The sequence below is a fragment of the Cryptotermes secundus genome, unplaced genomic scaffold, assembly GCF_002891405.2.
Source record: "Cryptotermes secundus unplaced genomic scaffold, Csec_1.0 scaffold2069, whole genome shotgun sequence".
NCBI lineage: Eukaryota > Metazoa > Arthropoda > Insecta > Blattodea > Kalotermitidae > Cryptotermes > Cryptotermes secundus.
This window is the reverse complement of record NW_019734999.1, coordinates 259,841-277,061: the sequence shown is the minus strand read 5'-3', so window position 1 is coordinate 277,061 and position 17,221 is coordinate 259,841. Positions and strand designations below refer to the sequence as shown.

Genomic DNA, 17,221 nt, shown 5'->3' with positions numbered 1-17,221 from the left:
GAGTAGACAGTTGGTACTAAACAGTTTAGTATAGCAGTAATGTTTAGACTCATATTTGGATTGTGCTTGGTTCAAATCTCGATTAGGATACCAGATATCTTGACAGATTCATCATGCTTCTCTGCAGGTTTTTGAGCATGTATCATGCATGAGAGAGAGAAAAGAAACGTGTACAGAATTTTGGTATGAAAGCCTGAAGAAAAGAGACCACTTAGAAGACTTAGGCACAGATGAGAGGTTAATATTAAAATGTCTTAAAGAAATAGCCTGAGAGGGTATGGACTAGATTCATCTGGCTCAGGATAGGGACAAGTGGCAGGCTTTTGTGAACATGTTAATGAAACTTCAGGTCCCATAAATGCTGGGAATTTGTTGAGCACCATAACATCTGTTAGCTTTTTAAAGATGACGCGCCTCTGTGGAGTTAGTGAGAATCAGTTTAAGAGTTTGCAGAACTTTGGGCCAGTGTTTGGGGGCTCTCAGTAGCGTAGTTGGTTGAGAGACTATGCTACAAGCCGGAAGGTCACAGGTTCAATTCTAGATGAGGTCGTTAGATTTTTCAGTTGACTTGGATCAGTTGGATCTGTGTTTGACACTTGATTATTTATTAGAATCAGTGAGGAATGGGACCAAAAAACATGTTATCATTGCATCTGGAAGCCTTAGGGGCCATCTACCCTCTCATGCTAGACAACATGGATGCCTGCCTTGTTAGGCCATGGCCTAATTCACCTATGCTTTTATCACCCATTCATAGTGTTTGAAAAACTTACACGCTCCTTTAACATTTGCCTCCAGGTTTATGAACTTGGAGTGAGGGAGGGTCTGTTTTTATCAAAGTATCAACGCTCGTTGTACAACGTTGATAGACTTCGAGCACAACCTTGGTGGACACCTGAAGAGACAAGTTACTCTAAATATTTCAAGTGAGTTTTGTTCTTATTTCTACCAGATTGTAGTTAGGATAGCCTAGGTGGTGTAGTGACTAGGTTATGAGTAGATGTCGAGACTTTTCTCTTCTCCACAGCATCCATAACAGCTCTGGGGCCCACCCAGCCTCCTATTGAATGGGTAGTGGGGACTGTTTACCAGGGGCAAACAGCTGGGGCATGAAGCTGACCATTCACAAAGTATGTGTGGAGCTATACCTCCATTCTCCTATACTTCTTCATGGCTTAGTGCTTAAGTCAACTTTCAGATGACATTGCCTGTACTTATTTCCTTTTAAGGAACCTCATAGCTTAATGTGAATCTTTATCGTTGAATAAATCTTGTGGTGCTATAAGGTTAGGGACTGCATTTTGGTTTCCTGGTAGCCCTTTAACCTCTTCTTTGGTATTTTCTTCTGTGTAGCTGAACCAGCTTGTTCTTGTCGTCATATGGGTCTCTTTCTTTTAAATTTCAATTCTGATGCCCTCTCCTGCTTCTTTGTTCTATCCATTCCCTTTATTTTGCCACACTGCTATAATTGTTTCTCTTCTGACTGTTAGAAAATTGTGAATCCAAACTTCTTTCCCCTCAATCAGAATAACCATTCTACCGACTAATCAGCCATTGACATTTAATTCAGTAATGATGGCTTCTATACTTTATTGTACTGTTCACAGGAAACTGCAAGATAACTGGCAAAAAATTAGAGAAGAAGGAGTGGCAGTTTTGGCTCACAAGATGTTCAGAGATGAGGCAGAGAACCTCAGAGACGTTGGAAATTGGCAGCAGTTTGAGCTGTATGCTCGAGGTAAGTTGCAGCTTGAAACATGGCTGTAGCCTGAGCATAGGATGTCAAGGAACTGTATAATATATGTATTTATAAAATTACTTCATATTCTATGGGAATGAGGGTGTCATCATCATCGGTGACATAGACCAATACCAGAAAGTTAAGTAGATTCTATTTTCGACATGTTTCTGATGTTTATACACCAGTGGGAAATGCAAACGACCTTGCAGCATCCATGCACAGTAGTTTTCTTCCGTACAGTTGCCTACACAGGGCATTACGTAGCCTGATTCATAGATGACTTGTGTTCCCTGTTGCCACGTAGTAACCGTGATGTCCCCTGTTATGTCACCGCAGGGGGGGGAGTGTTTACCGGCCGTGTTACCATAGCAGCGGCAGCGCCTCCTATGTGGGTACGTCACCGCGACAGTGGTTGCCTGATACAGTTGCTCTGCTGTTACGTCACTGTGGGGGGGTGTTTACCGAGCATTGCATAATGATGGAAGGAGTGGGGGTGTGTGATGTTACTCGCAAAAATGCAGCGTTCACGTGACCCCTACTTCCTGTTGCACCATCCACGTCACAATATGTTAGCACAAATTTAAAGACAGTGTCAGACTTCAGCTGTGCCCTCAGCTCTGTAAACCTATGCTTCGTATGGCACATTGCAGGGTGTATGGATGTATATCTCAGTCTTATTCCAGGTCGCAGAATTGCCACCAACTGTGGCAAGGCTCCCTTCACTTGTCAGCTGATAAGCGAGTTCCCTGCAGCTCGTGACTGTCGCCGTGGGCAGGCCAAGTTCAGCGTGATGCATACTGGTACCCATGTTTGGCCACACTGTGGCCCCACAAATTGTCGCTTACGGTCACATCTTGGTCTCGTAGTACCTCAGGGCACATATATTCGAGTGGCTGAAGAGACAAGGTAAGGATTGGAAATGACATAAGCAGATGTCAGCAGAATGGCAACTGAAGTGTTATGATCTTATGAAGTTGAATTAAATGGGTGAAATTTGCAGCATATCTGTCTCTTATCTATTTTGCAGTCACTTTCTAGGATGTAGCACTCCAGTACTCGTGCACCTCACGTGAAATTTCAGTGCCTCGCTTATTGAGGTTTGTTATAGTCAATTTCATAAAATGAGCTTCCAGCCAACGAAATTTAGGAGATTTGAATTAGGACGTCCTAAATATGAACGTAGAGCAATACAGTTATGCCATCCTGCTCAGTGGGGATTTACAAAGCTGTCAGGTTCTGTGAGTAAAGTTTGGGAAACATTGCTATATGTGTTCCACACCTTGTAAGTCAATGCTAACTGTGTTTTCTGAAATTTTTCTAGGACCTGGGAAGAGGGAAAGCTGTTTATATTTGATGACAGTTTTGAGCATGAGGTGTGGCACAATGGGACGACAGTGAGGCTCGTGCTCATAGTCGATGTGTGGCATCCAGAACTGACAGAAGAAGAGAAGAAATCAATGCCTGCCATCTGACATGTTCATGATATGGGAAAGTTAATTCAGTCAACTAACAACGCAGTCTTCCTTGTACCTGTGTATCGTGGATTTTTGTACTGTACAGTTCATTGATTCCCAAACTGTATTTTGCAGGTCCTCTGATGAAAGGCTCCATAGTTTTCTGTATTTTGTAGTTGGTTTTCTTTTGTGATTCCAAAACTAAAAACAGATTTTGTCCCCAGCTAAAGCTTCAAGCCGAATGCTTAATTCAGAGGATCCTGCGGATAGAAATGTTTGAGAAACACTGCTGTAAATGTATGTACAGCTCATGTACTGCCATTTATGTGCAAGGAATGTTTATATACTAATAAAACATGTACAGATAAGAGTCCAGCTGTAAAAGTGCCTTTTGGTGATATTTTTTGTATGTTTTATGAAGAATCTGATTGGTCTACTGTGATATGAAATAAATTGCATTAAATTATTGGTATTAAATTGTTTCCATAATTAGCTCCATGAACCAGAACGTTTCTTTAGAAGCCAGGACTTGCTCAGCTGAGCAAGATGTTCATCATCCTTTATGGAATATTAAGGTTTATTATTGTTTCCATGAAAACCTGTCCTGCATCAAATGATTTTATTCCTCATATCCTATGTTTTATGCTCCAGTTCATGTTATCCTCCCATCTGTGCCCAGGTCTCCAAAGTGATGTGTTCTCTTTAGGTTTTCTGCCTAAATTCTGTACATATTTCTTGTTTCTCCCATGTTGCTATCTGCCCTATCTATCTTATCGTTGATTGTATCATACTATATATTGAGGTAATTAGAAAAGTCATATCATGTGAATGCAAGGCACACAGTTGCCAAACATAACACAGGAGTGTCAGTCAAGGGGAGAAAATGTTTAAGGAAATGGAACGACCAGTTTCGGATGGAGGGTGAGTAGGTCAACCAGGCCTGAACTTTGAAGTTGATATCAAAAGTTCCTCATGCAATCAATTTACTCAACTCTCCTTTCAGGTCCACACATTCCCCTTAGCACATTGTTCTCAGATATCTTCAGCCTCTGTCTTGCTCCTGATGTAAGAGATCAAGTTTTATACCCATATAAAATAGGAGGTAAAATCACAATTTTTGTGCTATTTATAACCAGTAAGCATACTGCAGATTTGATATCTTTATGTGTTTGTGTATGTAATCCCTATTTATGATGATTGTTTCCAGCATCTTCTGTGTGGGTAAATTTAAATTTTAGTTTGTAGGCCATGTCGAGCCTGTTAGCAGCTGGAAGCTCCTCAATCAGACTAGAGAGGCGGAGCATGAGACCCATACACCCGGCCATTTCAATAATTTGCAGGAAGTTCTAAACTGATTACCAAAATATTACTCAACATAATATACATTAGAGAAAAATATTAACAATGAGAACAGCAGAAACAGTAATCATTTAATTTATTATAGTGCTTGTGCCAAGAGCTAAAGCTAATGACAATCAAGCACTTAAAATACATAAATACAGATGTTGAAGAGGAAATAAACAATATAACATATAGGCTTGGGCAAATATGAGCTATCCTTTAGGGACACCATGTTCCTTCTGGAAACTACATGGAATTGACATACAGTAATTAATAACAATTATGATAAATGTCAGGTTGTGTCACAGTGCCAGTGCAGTCCCTTAGTTCTCATGGTGTGACAGCCCCCCAACTGACAGTTGATGGCAACAGCAGTATCAAAACAATTTGAACTCCTCTTCTGCTTTGTATACTGTATCGCTGACAAGTTACACATTACAGATTAAATAATGGCATATTACAGGATAACAATCGTTTAGCAAAAGTTCAGTTTTTTATTTAAAGGAGAAACGTTAAAGGAAATACAGTAAGCATCATAGTGATCATACTTTGCTGGATAAACGTGAAAGCACTTGAACAGTCCTGCTTGACATCCTGTAAGTCGTCCCCTTCAACTACCACCCTAGAGGAATTTTCTTTGGTTGCGACATACCGGACAGCTGTAACAGTGAAACGTCATTACCCTGACAATATTAACCACCTGCTTTAACATTAAATAACCTCTCAACCTTTTGTGTCTTACATCCCAAAATGTTTTTCATGAAAAAAGTTTAGTTCTATCATAACAAAATGAAGGTCTTTTTCCTAGTGATGTACTTGTAAGTTTACAATTATGTACATTTTGGTATCATATTGACCTTTAGTGACAAACTCTCCAAAACATCTCCAAGTCATGTCATGCTTTCAGTAAATAACCTTACAGAATAAAAGTCCTGTGTGTTGAATGAGATCTCAGATATAGCAATTTTGGTTCCCATTGTAGTAAATACAGTCTAGTAACTTGTAATGGTGGCATAAACATCTAAGTCTTCACCTTTCTGATGACACCCTCAGAGATGTTTTAGATACGCAGTCCTGTTGGCGGAAATACATTTACTGTACAGCATTAATGAGAAACTTGTGCTTACAGTACAGGAAATATTTCATGTGACTTAATTTTTAGTCACTGAATTAATCACTATTCTTGAGATCTCACTTCCAGTCAAGTTCTATCGGTCAAACATGTCCCACTGATTAAGGAACTCATTAAGCTTCGGGCATGATTGCATGTTTAACAGAGAGGCCGCCATGCCTAGCATCATGTTAAGTGTATGGTATTCCCAGTTTCAAATCGGAGCAAGGGTGCTACTGGAAATTTTTCCAAGGTGGGGAAACCAGAAAATTTGAAAATTTGCATAAAAACTTAAATGTAAGCCATTTAAGAATATTTTTATAGATTTCACTGGAATTATGGGACTCTGTATTGAAACAGATAGTGCCACAGACAGGTCCTTTGGTGTTAATATTTGATAACCCTGCCTTTAGTTTTATTTCATTTTATTAATTTTACTTTTTTATTCTAAAAATCTCGGAGAAGTTCATGGAGGTAGTCCTAGGCCCACTGGGGCTGTAGTGCCAAGGGAAAAAAAAGTTATAAGAATCTAGCAGGAGATGCCTGGTTTGCCTTTCCCTGCTTGCACCCAAGGCCTTCGGACCAGCTGAAGCTTTTATGCTTTCTTCAGTCCCTCCAGGCAAATGCTGAGATAGTTGCTTTGAATGAGGACTGAAATATATCCTCCCAAATCCTTTCCATTTCAATGTTGAGCAGGTTATCCTGCATTATATAGTCTGAGGTACTGAAAACGATAACTAAACCAAGTTTAAACAATATAAATAATAATATTCCTGGAATGTTGAAATTAATACATGTAAATCTTCTGAGACAAAGAACATTTATTGAAAATATGAGTCCAGTTGCTGCCAATAGTCATATTAGAATTGAAGTCTTATAAGATGTGAGCCTGGTAGATAATACACTGACCGGAATATGGAGGCAGGGTTAAACCAAAATACTGGTACATAACCAAACTGTACAGCACTGCATACCAGCATTTTATTGCTAGTGGGATGGGACTAAGTCCCTTGTACTGCGGCCACTTCTGGCCTACTGTACCAGCCCCAGATGAAAGGTGAGGGTGATTGTGGAGCAGTTGGTGGAATGAAGATTGGCAAGGGAAACCGAAGTACTCGGAGAAAACATGCCCCAGCGTCACTTTGTCCACCACAAATCCCACTTGACCAGACCCGGGATCGAACACGTGCCACTGCGGTAGGAAGCCAGTGACTAACTGCTTGAGCTATGGCACGGCCCTACCAGAAGACCATAGTCTTAATATTTACCTCCATTGTAGAGGTAAAGCCCCTATGCTTAACTAATTAAGCACTACACCATGAATGTGTATGGGGGAGTAGATGTGTAGATCCACATTTTCTTGACCTCGGCACTAGCTGGAAGTGAGTAGTTGGCTTCATGCTCTGGCCGCTTTACCCCCAGGGAGAGAGCCCCTGGTACCCATTGGATAGGAGGTTGGGTGGACCCCAGAGCCGGTGTGAAGAACGTGGAGAAAAGATCATTTTTGACCCTACCAGGACTCAAATTTTGACTCCTCAGTTGTCCAGCCCACAGCCAGTCTCTATACCGACTGAGCTCTCCTGGCTCATTTACCTCCATGAGAATCTTGAATCTCACATAGCTAGAGATAATTTCTGAAAATTTTGTAATTTCTTGAATCGTGATTTATTTACAGAACTTTTCAACTGCATACATAGCATGGAGTAGTAGAATAATGAATTGGAAAGGATTGGGAAGGATGTGGTCTTGGTTTTGACATGGAGTCACATGAAACACCTTTCTTAACTTGGTCTAGTGGGTGCAGTTTTGCACATTTATCTTGTTCGAGGTCCATCTTACAGGAATACATGTTGTCTGTATACTTACCTTTGTTCCCATGGCAAGTGAAAATAATGGCATAATTAACCTCTTGGTCTAGAGTGTTTAGAAAGAATTCTTCTGTAATTAGAAAATTAGAACAAAATTAGAATTCAGAAGCCGAAAAATTGACAACATAGGAACTCTACAGGTAATAACCACAAAACCTTAAATGACTGGAAAATTTTCATGGTAGGTTAAAATTTATTAATTGCAAGATTTATTATTTCTTATCATGTATTTCATGTAGAAAAATAGCTGTGTTAGTAAGCACAGAGTGGCACAAAAGCAGCCTTACACTTTCACATTACCTCCATACTATTTGTGTACAGAATTGGGTGGAGTGTACTAGATAGGATAATTCACGTCACCAATGGCGTGCTTTGAAGCATAAGATTAAACTCAATTAAAACAGAGAAATGAAGAACTAATTAGCGAAAGTCTTATTTATTGAGTTTCAACAATATGTGTGTGCAGGTATATGTACTATATGAAAAGCTCATTTATGCTTATATGTATGAACTGGAAAGGATGCGAAAAGTTGTCTTTGTCTTGGCATATGTAAATCAAGACCGATTTTATATTTTATATTTCGCCGTGTTTCGTTGCCGGTGTTACTTCTGCTCTTGAATCCTTGCACCGTTTGAATGTGGACAGTGTCGGCAACGTTTCGAAACTAAATGTTGCGTCCATCATCAGGCTCGATATCGCAAGGTTTAGTGGTTTTGAACATAGAGATTTTGATCCAAGAACTAAGAAATAAATCACCTTTATTGAACTGGATTTGGCCCCAGGTACCATCCTCCCCCCCCCCCGTGGTCTATTTTACCACAACCTGTAATACATGAAAACTCACTTCGTCTGCGAAGATCGTGACAGAATATACCTTCGAAACCTCGGCAAAACTACCGACATCGACCTGCTGCAAAGACCGAAGAGTAGATTCAGCATGGACATGGTCAATGCAGAAACATTTGAGGATGTCCTCAGTAGAAACATAAGCTTATTCAATTGTATGTGTGAAGCAAATGGCGCCTGGCTGTGAGTACACAAAATTTCAAAGGAAACTCCACGATTTTCGGACTAGGGTCCGATTTCCTGACGTTAGTTTTGTGTCTCAACTGTAGCCACATTTCTGGTAGCAGAAAAGTTTAATTATCTCTCTCCTGCTTATCAGAATGACGTAAGCTAAACGTTTAACAACAGATGGCCTCTTCAGACTCCCTGTAATAAATCAATAACTTGATTCTGGTCACTAAACTGCTGAGTTATAAATATTAACCGACGTGACTGGCCTCAAGTGGCGTAAATTACAGTTCTGAGTTTAATATGCAGATTAAGCCAAGAAAGCAGAGCTTAGCTTACTCTTTGACACTGAAAATGGAGGTAATACATTCCTTCGAAACGTCGACGAGCTTCAACCTGACTACATGGGTTCACAACCCAGAAGCTAGTACTCTCAATAGTCACCGTTGCGAGACCATGACACCGAATGTACTGGCTTGTTTCCAGTTTCGTGTTAAGGGACACAATTCTGTACCGAGATTCAAACCATTCCCCTTCGAAATGATAATCAGAGTGGTTATAGTCTCGTCATACATTACAATAAAAACCCTGCTCATACTCAAGATAAAATTATCCGTGTGTTTAAGTAAACATCACTCCATGAAGACGTATTGGGGGAGTGAAGGCATAACCCCACAAATTCCCAACCTCGGCACTAGATAGCTGTGATCGGTCAGCTTCGCGCTCCGGCCGCTTCACTCTTGGGGAAAGAACCCATATCACTGGGTAAGCTCCAGGGCCGGTTTGGACACTGTGGTAAAATCTCTTGCCCTTGCTGGGAATTGAACTCCGATTTCTCAGTCTTCCAACCGATAACTATACTACCTGAGCTACCCGGTTTCTGTACATAAATTTATGTGTCAATTCAAGAGACCAGAACTACGTTAGGCTATATGGTTCTATATTTCTCCTGGCATCACCTGAGAACCATTGGGTTAGGCCTGCTTGTTGCCTGCTTCTATTTGCAATTGAATTATGTCTGAAACATCTTTGAAATTGCGTCATCATCAGATAGAGACGTAGGTCGTTGTGTTGTTATTAGAAATTTAATACATTTTATTTTCAACATAAAATGAGAACTTACAAATTTGCCAAACAGGAGATGTCGTTAGACGCACAGGGACTTTCCTTCCGTAAGGTTGGCTACTCTATGCATGACGTATCCTCAGAAATGTTTTCGACAGAGAATAATCTGACATATCCAGTCTTTCTTTCTTTTATAGTCACACTTCCAAGTCTCCTTGGAGGGATTTCAGTTCATGTGAATGCCTCCAGCAACACAAAACAAGACCAAGAAAGTGACATACAGTGCCAATGCCTTTACAACTTGCTGTCCTGCAAGTGCATGTAATCTTTACTTGTTTGTTTAACGACGCTGTAAGTAGCTCAGATTATGTAGCATTTAATGGAAAGCTGATCAGCGAATAATAAATTTGGAACGACAAGAAACAAAAATAATGTTAATCTAATTTGAGGTAATATCCCAGAATTCGGCTGAAGCGACTTCAGAAAACTGCGACAGACTTTAATCAAGATAGCCCTGTGTTCGAACCTGAGACTTCTGAATGCGAAACAGAAATACTATCCACTCTAACACGACGTTTCGTATCTGTAATAACAAGTTGTATAAAAAAATACTTCCTGCTTTTCCTTTTCTTTTCGAGTTGTAACATGAGGGTGTGTGTGGCATGTGTATTCAGTACAAAGGACTTGTAACAACATGAAATAATGTCACTCTTCGAGTGATAAATGAGTTTGAGGCTATTTCCTTCTTACCTTCGCCATTTTCCAGCCTGAACACCGTGTTGTTTACGTAGAGCGTTACGTTGGTGGTCTGCGAGATCTTGTCCTTTGAACTGCAAAGGCAAGGATTAGTGAGACCCATTTAACACCTTAAATCTAGGAGTACCAAGAATCGAAAATTTCTACATTAACAATAATTGTTATTCGTGACAAAATGTGACACCTGTTGACAATTCATCCGCTTTGCAATGGCAAGAAACACGGAGTTATTTCCTCTCAATATTAAATTATTAATCAAAGTGTTCTTATTATTTACCTCTGAAAAGCTGGTAAACCTGACAACTTAAAATGGCGGCTTGATGTTGTAGGAATTACTGCTGGCATTTGTAGAGTTAAAGCATGTTGGCGTGAATGAAATAACCTCACAATCTCTGAACATGTACAAGAAGTTAAGTAATAAAAAAGTAAAGGTAAAGCTATCCCTGTACCAGGCCATGGAGGCCCATAAGATTGTGAGACGTCGAGGCTCCCATATTTTCTAGTCAATCGGCTCAGAGATGGCGGTAAGACTGTCAGCCTTACGCGCCGGCCGCCCTTTACTCCCCATGAAGATTCCTGGTAATCATTTCTGTTAGAGGCTGAGTCGACCCCATGGCTATAGTGCGGCTCGAAGTGTTAGATAAACTGAAAACATCCACCTCATCGGGAATCGAACCCGCGACCTTCCGGCTTGTAGTATAGTGCCTCAACCAACTACGCTACCGAATGCCCCCTGTTAAGTAATAAATGGGATATAATTAATAACACTAATTAATCAGAGATCTTAAATTTCCTCGTCATCCATCTTGTCTGACTCGAATCCGATATCGTCTTTAAATAACAGAACAGTAACTCAGTCAAGAAATGCATAGCAAAGCGTAATAAGACGTAGCTGATCTTGAATATTTAGCAAAATGTCAAGATATTTCTTTCAAAGTGCATCTACAGGCAAACTTTACAGAAATAAATTTCGTTTCAGTATGTTCGAACTTCCCACTTCAGTATGAATAATATCGAAAATAGAGTCCAGCTATTTTCTGGCAATGACGTAATGCTCTACGTCACTAACTGGCGGTGACGCCGCGGATGGAGCATAGCTACTGAAAATGACTAAATATTTAGATGGGTCTGTCAACAGTGCCGTTTTTGCTATCCCCTAGTCATAAAGATGACATTCATAAGTTTCATGACTCTTACCTGGTGTTAACCGTGGAAAGTGTGGCTTCTATCATACTGTCATTTTCTGTCTTCACCAGATCTACAGTCGGACAGTTCATTGGTTCGTTGTTCTTGTCCTGTTTAACAACTATCCACCTTCCCAGGAGCTGCAGTACACACAGAAAGGCCTTAGTAAAACGTTCTCTTATTTTGACTATTTAAAACAGAGTGGTAACAACATATACCACTTGCCTTAACTTTAAAAAACTCTGAAATTTACTAACACAGTTTATCCATATGTTTGGTGGGATTCACAGAATAAAAAGCTATAATTTCCCTAAACAGCGTTAAGCGGTTGGGCTTTGTTATGGAGGAGTAGTGTGTTTCCTGTGAGGTACGAACTGAATTTTTAAATATTGTTATCATGCATCACGCCCGTTCAAACATTTGGATCGCGGGTTCGAATCCCACTCGAGGTATTGGTGTCTGAGTTTATCCTGTTTGTGTTCTGCGTAGGTAGCGGCCTTGCGACGGGCTGTTCCCCCGTCCAAGAAGTCCTCTCGACTGTCTCTAAAATTAAGAAACTGAAGTGACACGGCGTTTCACTTATGCCCTCTGCTCCAGAAGGCAGCAACAGAAATTAAATGAATGATTAGGTTTAAGTGGCTCTGCTTGCGCCCTGCTTCATTCTGTTTTCTTGCTTGCCTTAATTTTAACCATGCAGATTGAGGCCACATGTTCCTCCGAAACGTCTGTTGACTTTCAGCTGACTACATGTCATTATATCCCAGAAGACAGAAATGTTGATAACCAGGGTTATGAGAAACTCAGATCTTACACGATTCATACTGGATAAAATTTGGAAATATAAAACCAGCTGGATTCAAATGTTGGCAGAGGAACAGACTCAAGAAACCATTTAAAAATTACAAATTCTCATGACCCAAGAAACCAGGGAACACTCTGAAGGGACAGTTTGACAGATGGGGCTGGGACGGGTCAGCAAGCTGACTGCTTGTGCTGATCATGACGATAATCTGAGCTGATGATTCTTCTTTACTTGCCCTACAACCCTATGCAGGTCTTGGCCTCCACAGGCTTGGAAATTCCTTAAAAATAATTTTTTTCCCTGTGTGGGATAGTTAGCCCCACTCCCACCCCCCAACCTGGAGAACCAGGGACTACAGTTCATTTGACCCCTACCCATTGACCTGTCTGGCATGAGTGGCCCTACCAGGAGCTTGAACTCCCGCCAGCATAGCTCTTCGGGTTATTAGGGCGTTCCAACCTCCTCTTCTTGATAAGTTGGTAATCCTGGTTGAAGATCTGAGTTCTTGATGGCGTCGTTAAACAAACCACAAACAAAATGAACTATTGCTTGACATGGAAGATGATGGAAAACTTAACCGGTATACTTTATTACTGTTAATTTTGCAATCCTTATATCATCTAGAAAACTTAGCGTCTAATGATACGACGATTGATGACTGATGATTGGAAAATGTTTGAAAAGAGTTGTTTTGGTCCATCTATTTCTATTCCGACATTTTCCACGAAAAGCTTAATCAGAAGAACCGGTCTCCAAGTCAAGATTCGAAACTTTATATTTCCGAATACAAAGTGCCGCTACACCAACTTGTTGGGTCCCTGTAACAGGCTGTGGAGGCCCATAGGGTTGTGAGACGTCGAGGCTCCCACATTTTCTAGACAATCGACTCACAGACGGCGGTGAGGTTGTCGGCCTTACGCCCCGGCCTCCCTTTACCCTTAAGAAGATTCCTTATACTCATTTCTATCAGAGGCTGAGTCGACCCCAGGGTCATAGTGTGGCTGGAAGGATTAGGTCAATAGAAAAAGATCCACCTCATCGGGACTCGAACCCGCGAGGCTTGTAGCAATGTGTCTCAACCGACTACGCAAACTGCCTGCCCGTACTTGTTGGGTTAAATGGTCTGATTTATCGATGATAATGGTGATTTGATATTACTTACCATATCAACTGTAGGTGGCTCCGGTGTGGATTGCCCCCGGATGGTAACGGGGGGGCTGACGCTGCAGTTTGCAGGGTAGTACTCCGTTGCTGCTGACTTCGCCGTCAGGCAAGACGCCAGTAGGAAGAGGACACCGATCGCCATGGCGAGGCCAGGTACTGACAGCTTGTCCAGGCCCCAGTTTAAATATACAGCACACAGGGAGTCACTGGTTATCGAGTGGGCAAACAGACCCTGATAAGCAGATGCCACGGAGATTCTGATAAAGTGGACAATACAATCAAAAGGACTAAGCCAGCACAGTCTTAAAATGTCCTCGTTTAACATAACCTATTTTACGAATGTTCGTTTTGCCTCTGTCGTTACAGACAGATGACATGGGGCACGCTGTAGCGTAGTTGGTTGAGGCACTATGCTACAAGCCGGAAGGTCGGGGGTTCGATTCCCGACGAGGTCATTGGATTTTTCAATTGACCTAATCCTTCCAGCCGCACTATGGCCCTGGAGTCGAATCAGCCTATAACAGAAATGAGTACCAGGAATCTTCCTGGGGGGTAAAGGGCAGCCGGCGCGTAAGGCTGACAACCTCACCGCCATCTGTAAGCCGATTGTCTAGATAATGTGGGAACCTCAACATCTCACAACCCTATGGGCCTCCAAGGCCTGTAACAGGGATAGCTTTACTTTACATTTACAGATAGAAGACAGTCATTGGTCGCTTCTGTTCTAAATAATTACGCAAAAATATCTTCTCCATATTATCGGTCACATATCCAGTCTACGCTATGTAATCTAGCTATTGAAAGCATCGTTAAATAAACCACAAATAAAAAGCAAACTAGACCCATTCGTGCTACATGTCCCGTTCTTGTCACCCTCCTTCAATTAATTTGTAAATTTTGTAAAGAGCACAAATTATGAAACTCCTCGTTATGCAGTCACTTCCTCACATTGTTCTCAGACATCCGCAAGCTATGTTATTTCCGTAAAGTGAGAGACCAAGTTTCACACCCATATTAAGCAGTAGTTAAAAGCACAGTTTTATACATTAGGGCCCTTATGTTATAATTCACAGTTATTTAAGAAAGTACTGCGGCATATTCGCTCAGAACAAGAGTTGTGGAGTCACAACAGTCGGCCGTTACTAGGTAGAGGCCCGTAGACAACAGAGGAATTGTGTTTTCTGCGCAGTCTGTGCCGAGATGTTCTAAGCAGGACAAGTTAGGAATGAGTGAGTCAGAGGACCGCTGCGGTTCAGTCCTGGTGAGCTGAGGCTGGGGTCAGTTCGAGAACCCAGAGGAACGGGAAAGTCCGCCGTTGGAAGCCGCTACCAAGCAACAACTATTGAAGACTGTAACAGACTGAGAAGACCTAGTGTTTCCCATAATGAGCTGTGACGTGTGTAGAACGGCGAGAGCATAATTCATAATTGACAGCACTATATAAGGTTCCTTGGATGAGTGATCGGTCCATCTCAAGGCCACAGCCTACACAGGACAATACAAAAACAGGCAGAAAGAGTGACAGAGGGTTGCCGCAGTTGAGGTGACCCTGCCAGTGGCTCTTGAAGGGCACAGGGCAAATACCACAACAAGAAGAAGATTCCTGTCGTCTGGGATGTGACGTCATATATTCCGGTAGGTCCCGACGTTTCGGACGAACCTACTGTATCCTCAGATTACCTTCAAGCGAATCGACTATAAACATCTACCATACTGCACGATGTCAAAGAGCGGAAGACAGTAAATTTATTTTAAACGTAGTTTCAGATCAAAAGTTTGTAGCTTTCTATCTTATTGTACCTTGCAAACAGAATGCCATCACTAATGGAAACACATAGCAATGCCATATGTTTGAGATTATGGTCCTTTGGGGTGTGACGCCGTGTAGTAGGGTAGACTGGTGGCAACGCTTAGAAGCATCAAGAACTTCAGATGTGCCATTTCCACAATATATAATATAGTCTCTTTATTTCTTTTATATATATATATACACACGTATATATTTAAAGTCTCTGACAGTAAGGGAGGAACACAGACTGAGGATGNTGAGGGTGTTTGAGAACAGGGTGTTGAGAATATTTGGACCGAAGAGGGATGAAGTGACAGGAGGTTGGAGAAAACTGCATAATGAGGAGCTTCATAACTTGTACTCTTCTCCAAGTATAATTAGAATGATCAAGTCAAGGAGGATGAGGTGGGCAGGTCATGTAGCACGAATGGGGGAGAAGAGGAATGCATATAGGATATTGGTGGGAAAGCCAGAAGGAAAGAGACCACAGGGAAGACCAAGGCATAGGTGGGTGGACAATATTAGAATGGATCTTAGAGAGATAGGATGGGATGGTATGAATTGGATAGATCTGGCTCAGGATAGGGACCAGTGGAGGGCTCTTGTGAACACGGTAATGAACCTTCGGGTTTCATAAAATGTTTGGAAGTTCTTGAGTAACTGCACAACTGGCGGCTTCTCCAGAAGGGCTCCCCTCCATTATTGTCTTAAATTCCTGAATGTGGTTTCATGCTGCTCTTCAAATTTAGTGTTTTTTTTCTTTTCCCGGGATTCATCCTAAGGCACAGTGTGTCACCATCATGTTGTTTCGTCATCAGTAGAAACTTACCAAACTGTGTTTGCAACATGCGATAGGAAGTAAGGAAATATGACTATACCGGAGATCTCGCTGAACGAAGAGAACTTTTATTCTGTAATGTTGGCTACGCATGATATGACGTAGACACAAGGATGTTTTGCACAGAGTATAACATAAAGGAAATTTTACTGTACGTTGACTTTTCCAAAATACCTGATGAAGAGAAAATCAATACATTATCTGCCAGGGAGCAAACAATCTTTATCCTTATCTACATAATTCCAAATGTAAACTTTATCTCTCCACTTTCATGAATTTTGTCTGCTGCGAAAGAAAACAGAGCACTAAACATCCGACTTCAATTAGGCGTACATGCAATTCCAATATAGCTTGTGTACACAAACACACAGTAATTTCTTGTGGGATTTAAGTTCCCGCTGGGATAACCCTGGGATATGATACCGTATAGTCTGTTAGAAGTTTGCCGATATTTCAGAAAGACGTGTGACCTCCATCTTAAAGATGGAAGAGTGAAAATGGAGGCAGCATAGTCTCCCGAAACGTCGGTATACCACGAGTCTACATAGCGTAACATCTCAGATGCGTGTAGTCTTCATCTGCATTCTAAAGGGCTCTGAATATGGCAAATTACAATGGTTCAGAGACTGATATTCATTTCATTATCAACTGCAAGAATACCTCACCGCCGCCTGCAGTGAAAGAGAGATTAAAAGGAGTGGTTTATACAGGATGTCCGAGGAGGAAAGGTCAATATTCTGGGAGGTCATAGTATCGGTCGTTCTAAGCAAAAATTTGTATATGTACATGTGTCCTATTCCGAACGGTTTCCAAGATAGAGCTGTTTCACTGTACAGTACACTGTACACTGTACAGACGAGCAACACGCCATGTCCTCACACGAGTTGCACCGAGATAGAGCTATTTCACTGCACAGTACACTGTACAGACGAACAGAACGCCATGTCCTCACACGCGTTTCACCGAGATAGAGCTATTTCACTGTACAGTACACTGTACACTGTACAGACGAGCAACACGCCATGTCCTCACACGAGCTGCACCGAGATAGAGCTATTTCACTGCACAGTACACAGTACAGACGAGCAGCAC

General features: G+C 41.4%; 2 protein-coding genes across 12 annotated transcripts in view; one reads left to right on the top strand and one right to left on the bottom strand.

The window, feature by feature from the left end:
- The window catches only part of LOC111869205 (aspartyl/asparaginyl beta-hydroxylase), a 38,752-nt gene extending 35,080 nt beyond the window's left edge, over positions 1-3,672 (top strand). For 9 of the 11 annotated variants that reach the window (XM_023860507.2, XM_023860506.2, XM_023860511.2 and 6 more), the window contains 4 exons: positions 799-926; positions 1,608-1,738; positions 2,425-2,647; positions 3,063-3,672. In XM_023860507.2, the coding sequence (XP_023716275.1) occupies positions 799-926; positions 1,608-1,738; positions 2,425-2,647; positions 3,063-3,213 (633 nt within the window). In that variant the 3' untranslated portion in view covers positions 3,214-3,672. Of the gene's footprint in view, positions 1-798; positions 927-1,027; positions 1,131-1,607; positions 1,739-2,424; positions 2,648-3,062 lie in introns of those variants that run through there. The other 2 variants (XR_002843629.2, XM_023860512.2) reach the window with 2 other exon arrangements.
- A 1,005-nt stretch (positions 3,673-4,677) lies between these two features.
- Positions 4,678-13,657, bottom strand: LOC111869224. Its single transcript, XM_023860561.2, has 5 exons — positions 13,501-13,657; positions 11,549-11,676; positions 10,346-10,425; positions 7,514-7,585; positions 4,678-5,195 (listed from the first exon to the last, which is right to left on the bottom strand). Exons 1-5 carry the CDS (start codon positions 13,642-13,644, stop codon positions 5,035-5,037), a joined length of 585 nt encoding a protein of 194 aa, XP_023716329.1. The 5' UTR covers positions 13,645-13,657; the 3' UTR covers positions 4,678-5,034.
- Between the last annotated feature and the right edge of the window lie 3,564 nt (positions 13,658-17,221).

Bases quoted from the DNA above. Each gene is read 5' to 3' on its own strand.
- LOC111869224 (XM_023860561.2), bottom strand. From the start codon at position 13,644: ATGGCGATCGGTGTCCTCTTCCTACTGGCGTCTTGCCTGACGGCGAAG. The intron at 11,677-13,500 runs GTAAGTAATATC...TGTGTACTGCAG, and splicing joins AGCCACCTACAGTTGATATG to CTCCTGGGAAGGTGGATAGT. The intron at 5,196-7,513 runs GTAAGTATACAG...TCACTGTTACAG, and splicing joins CACTTGCCATGGGAACAAAG to CTGTCCGGTATGTCGCAACC.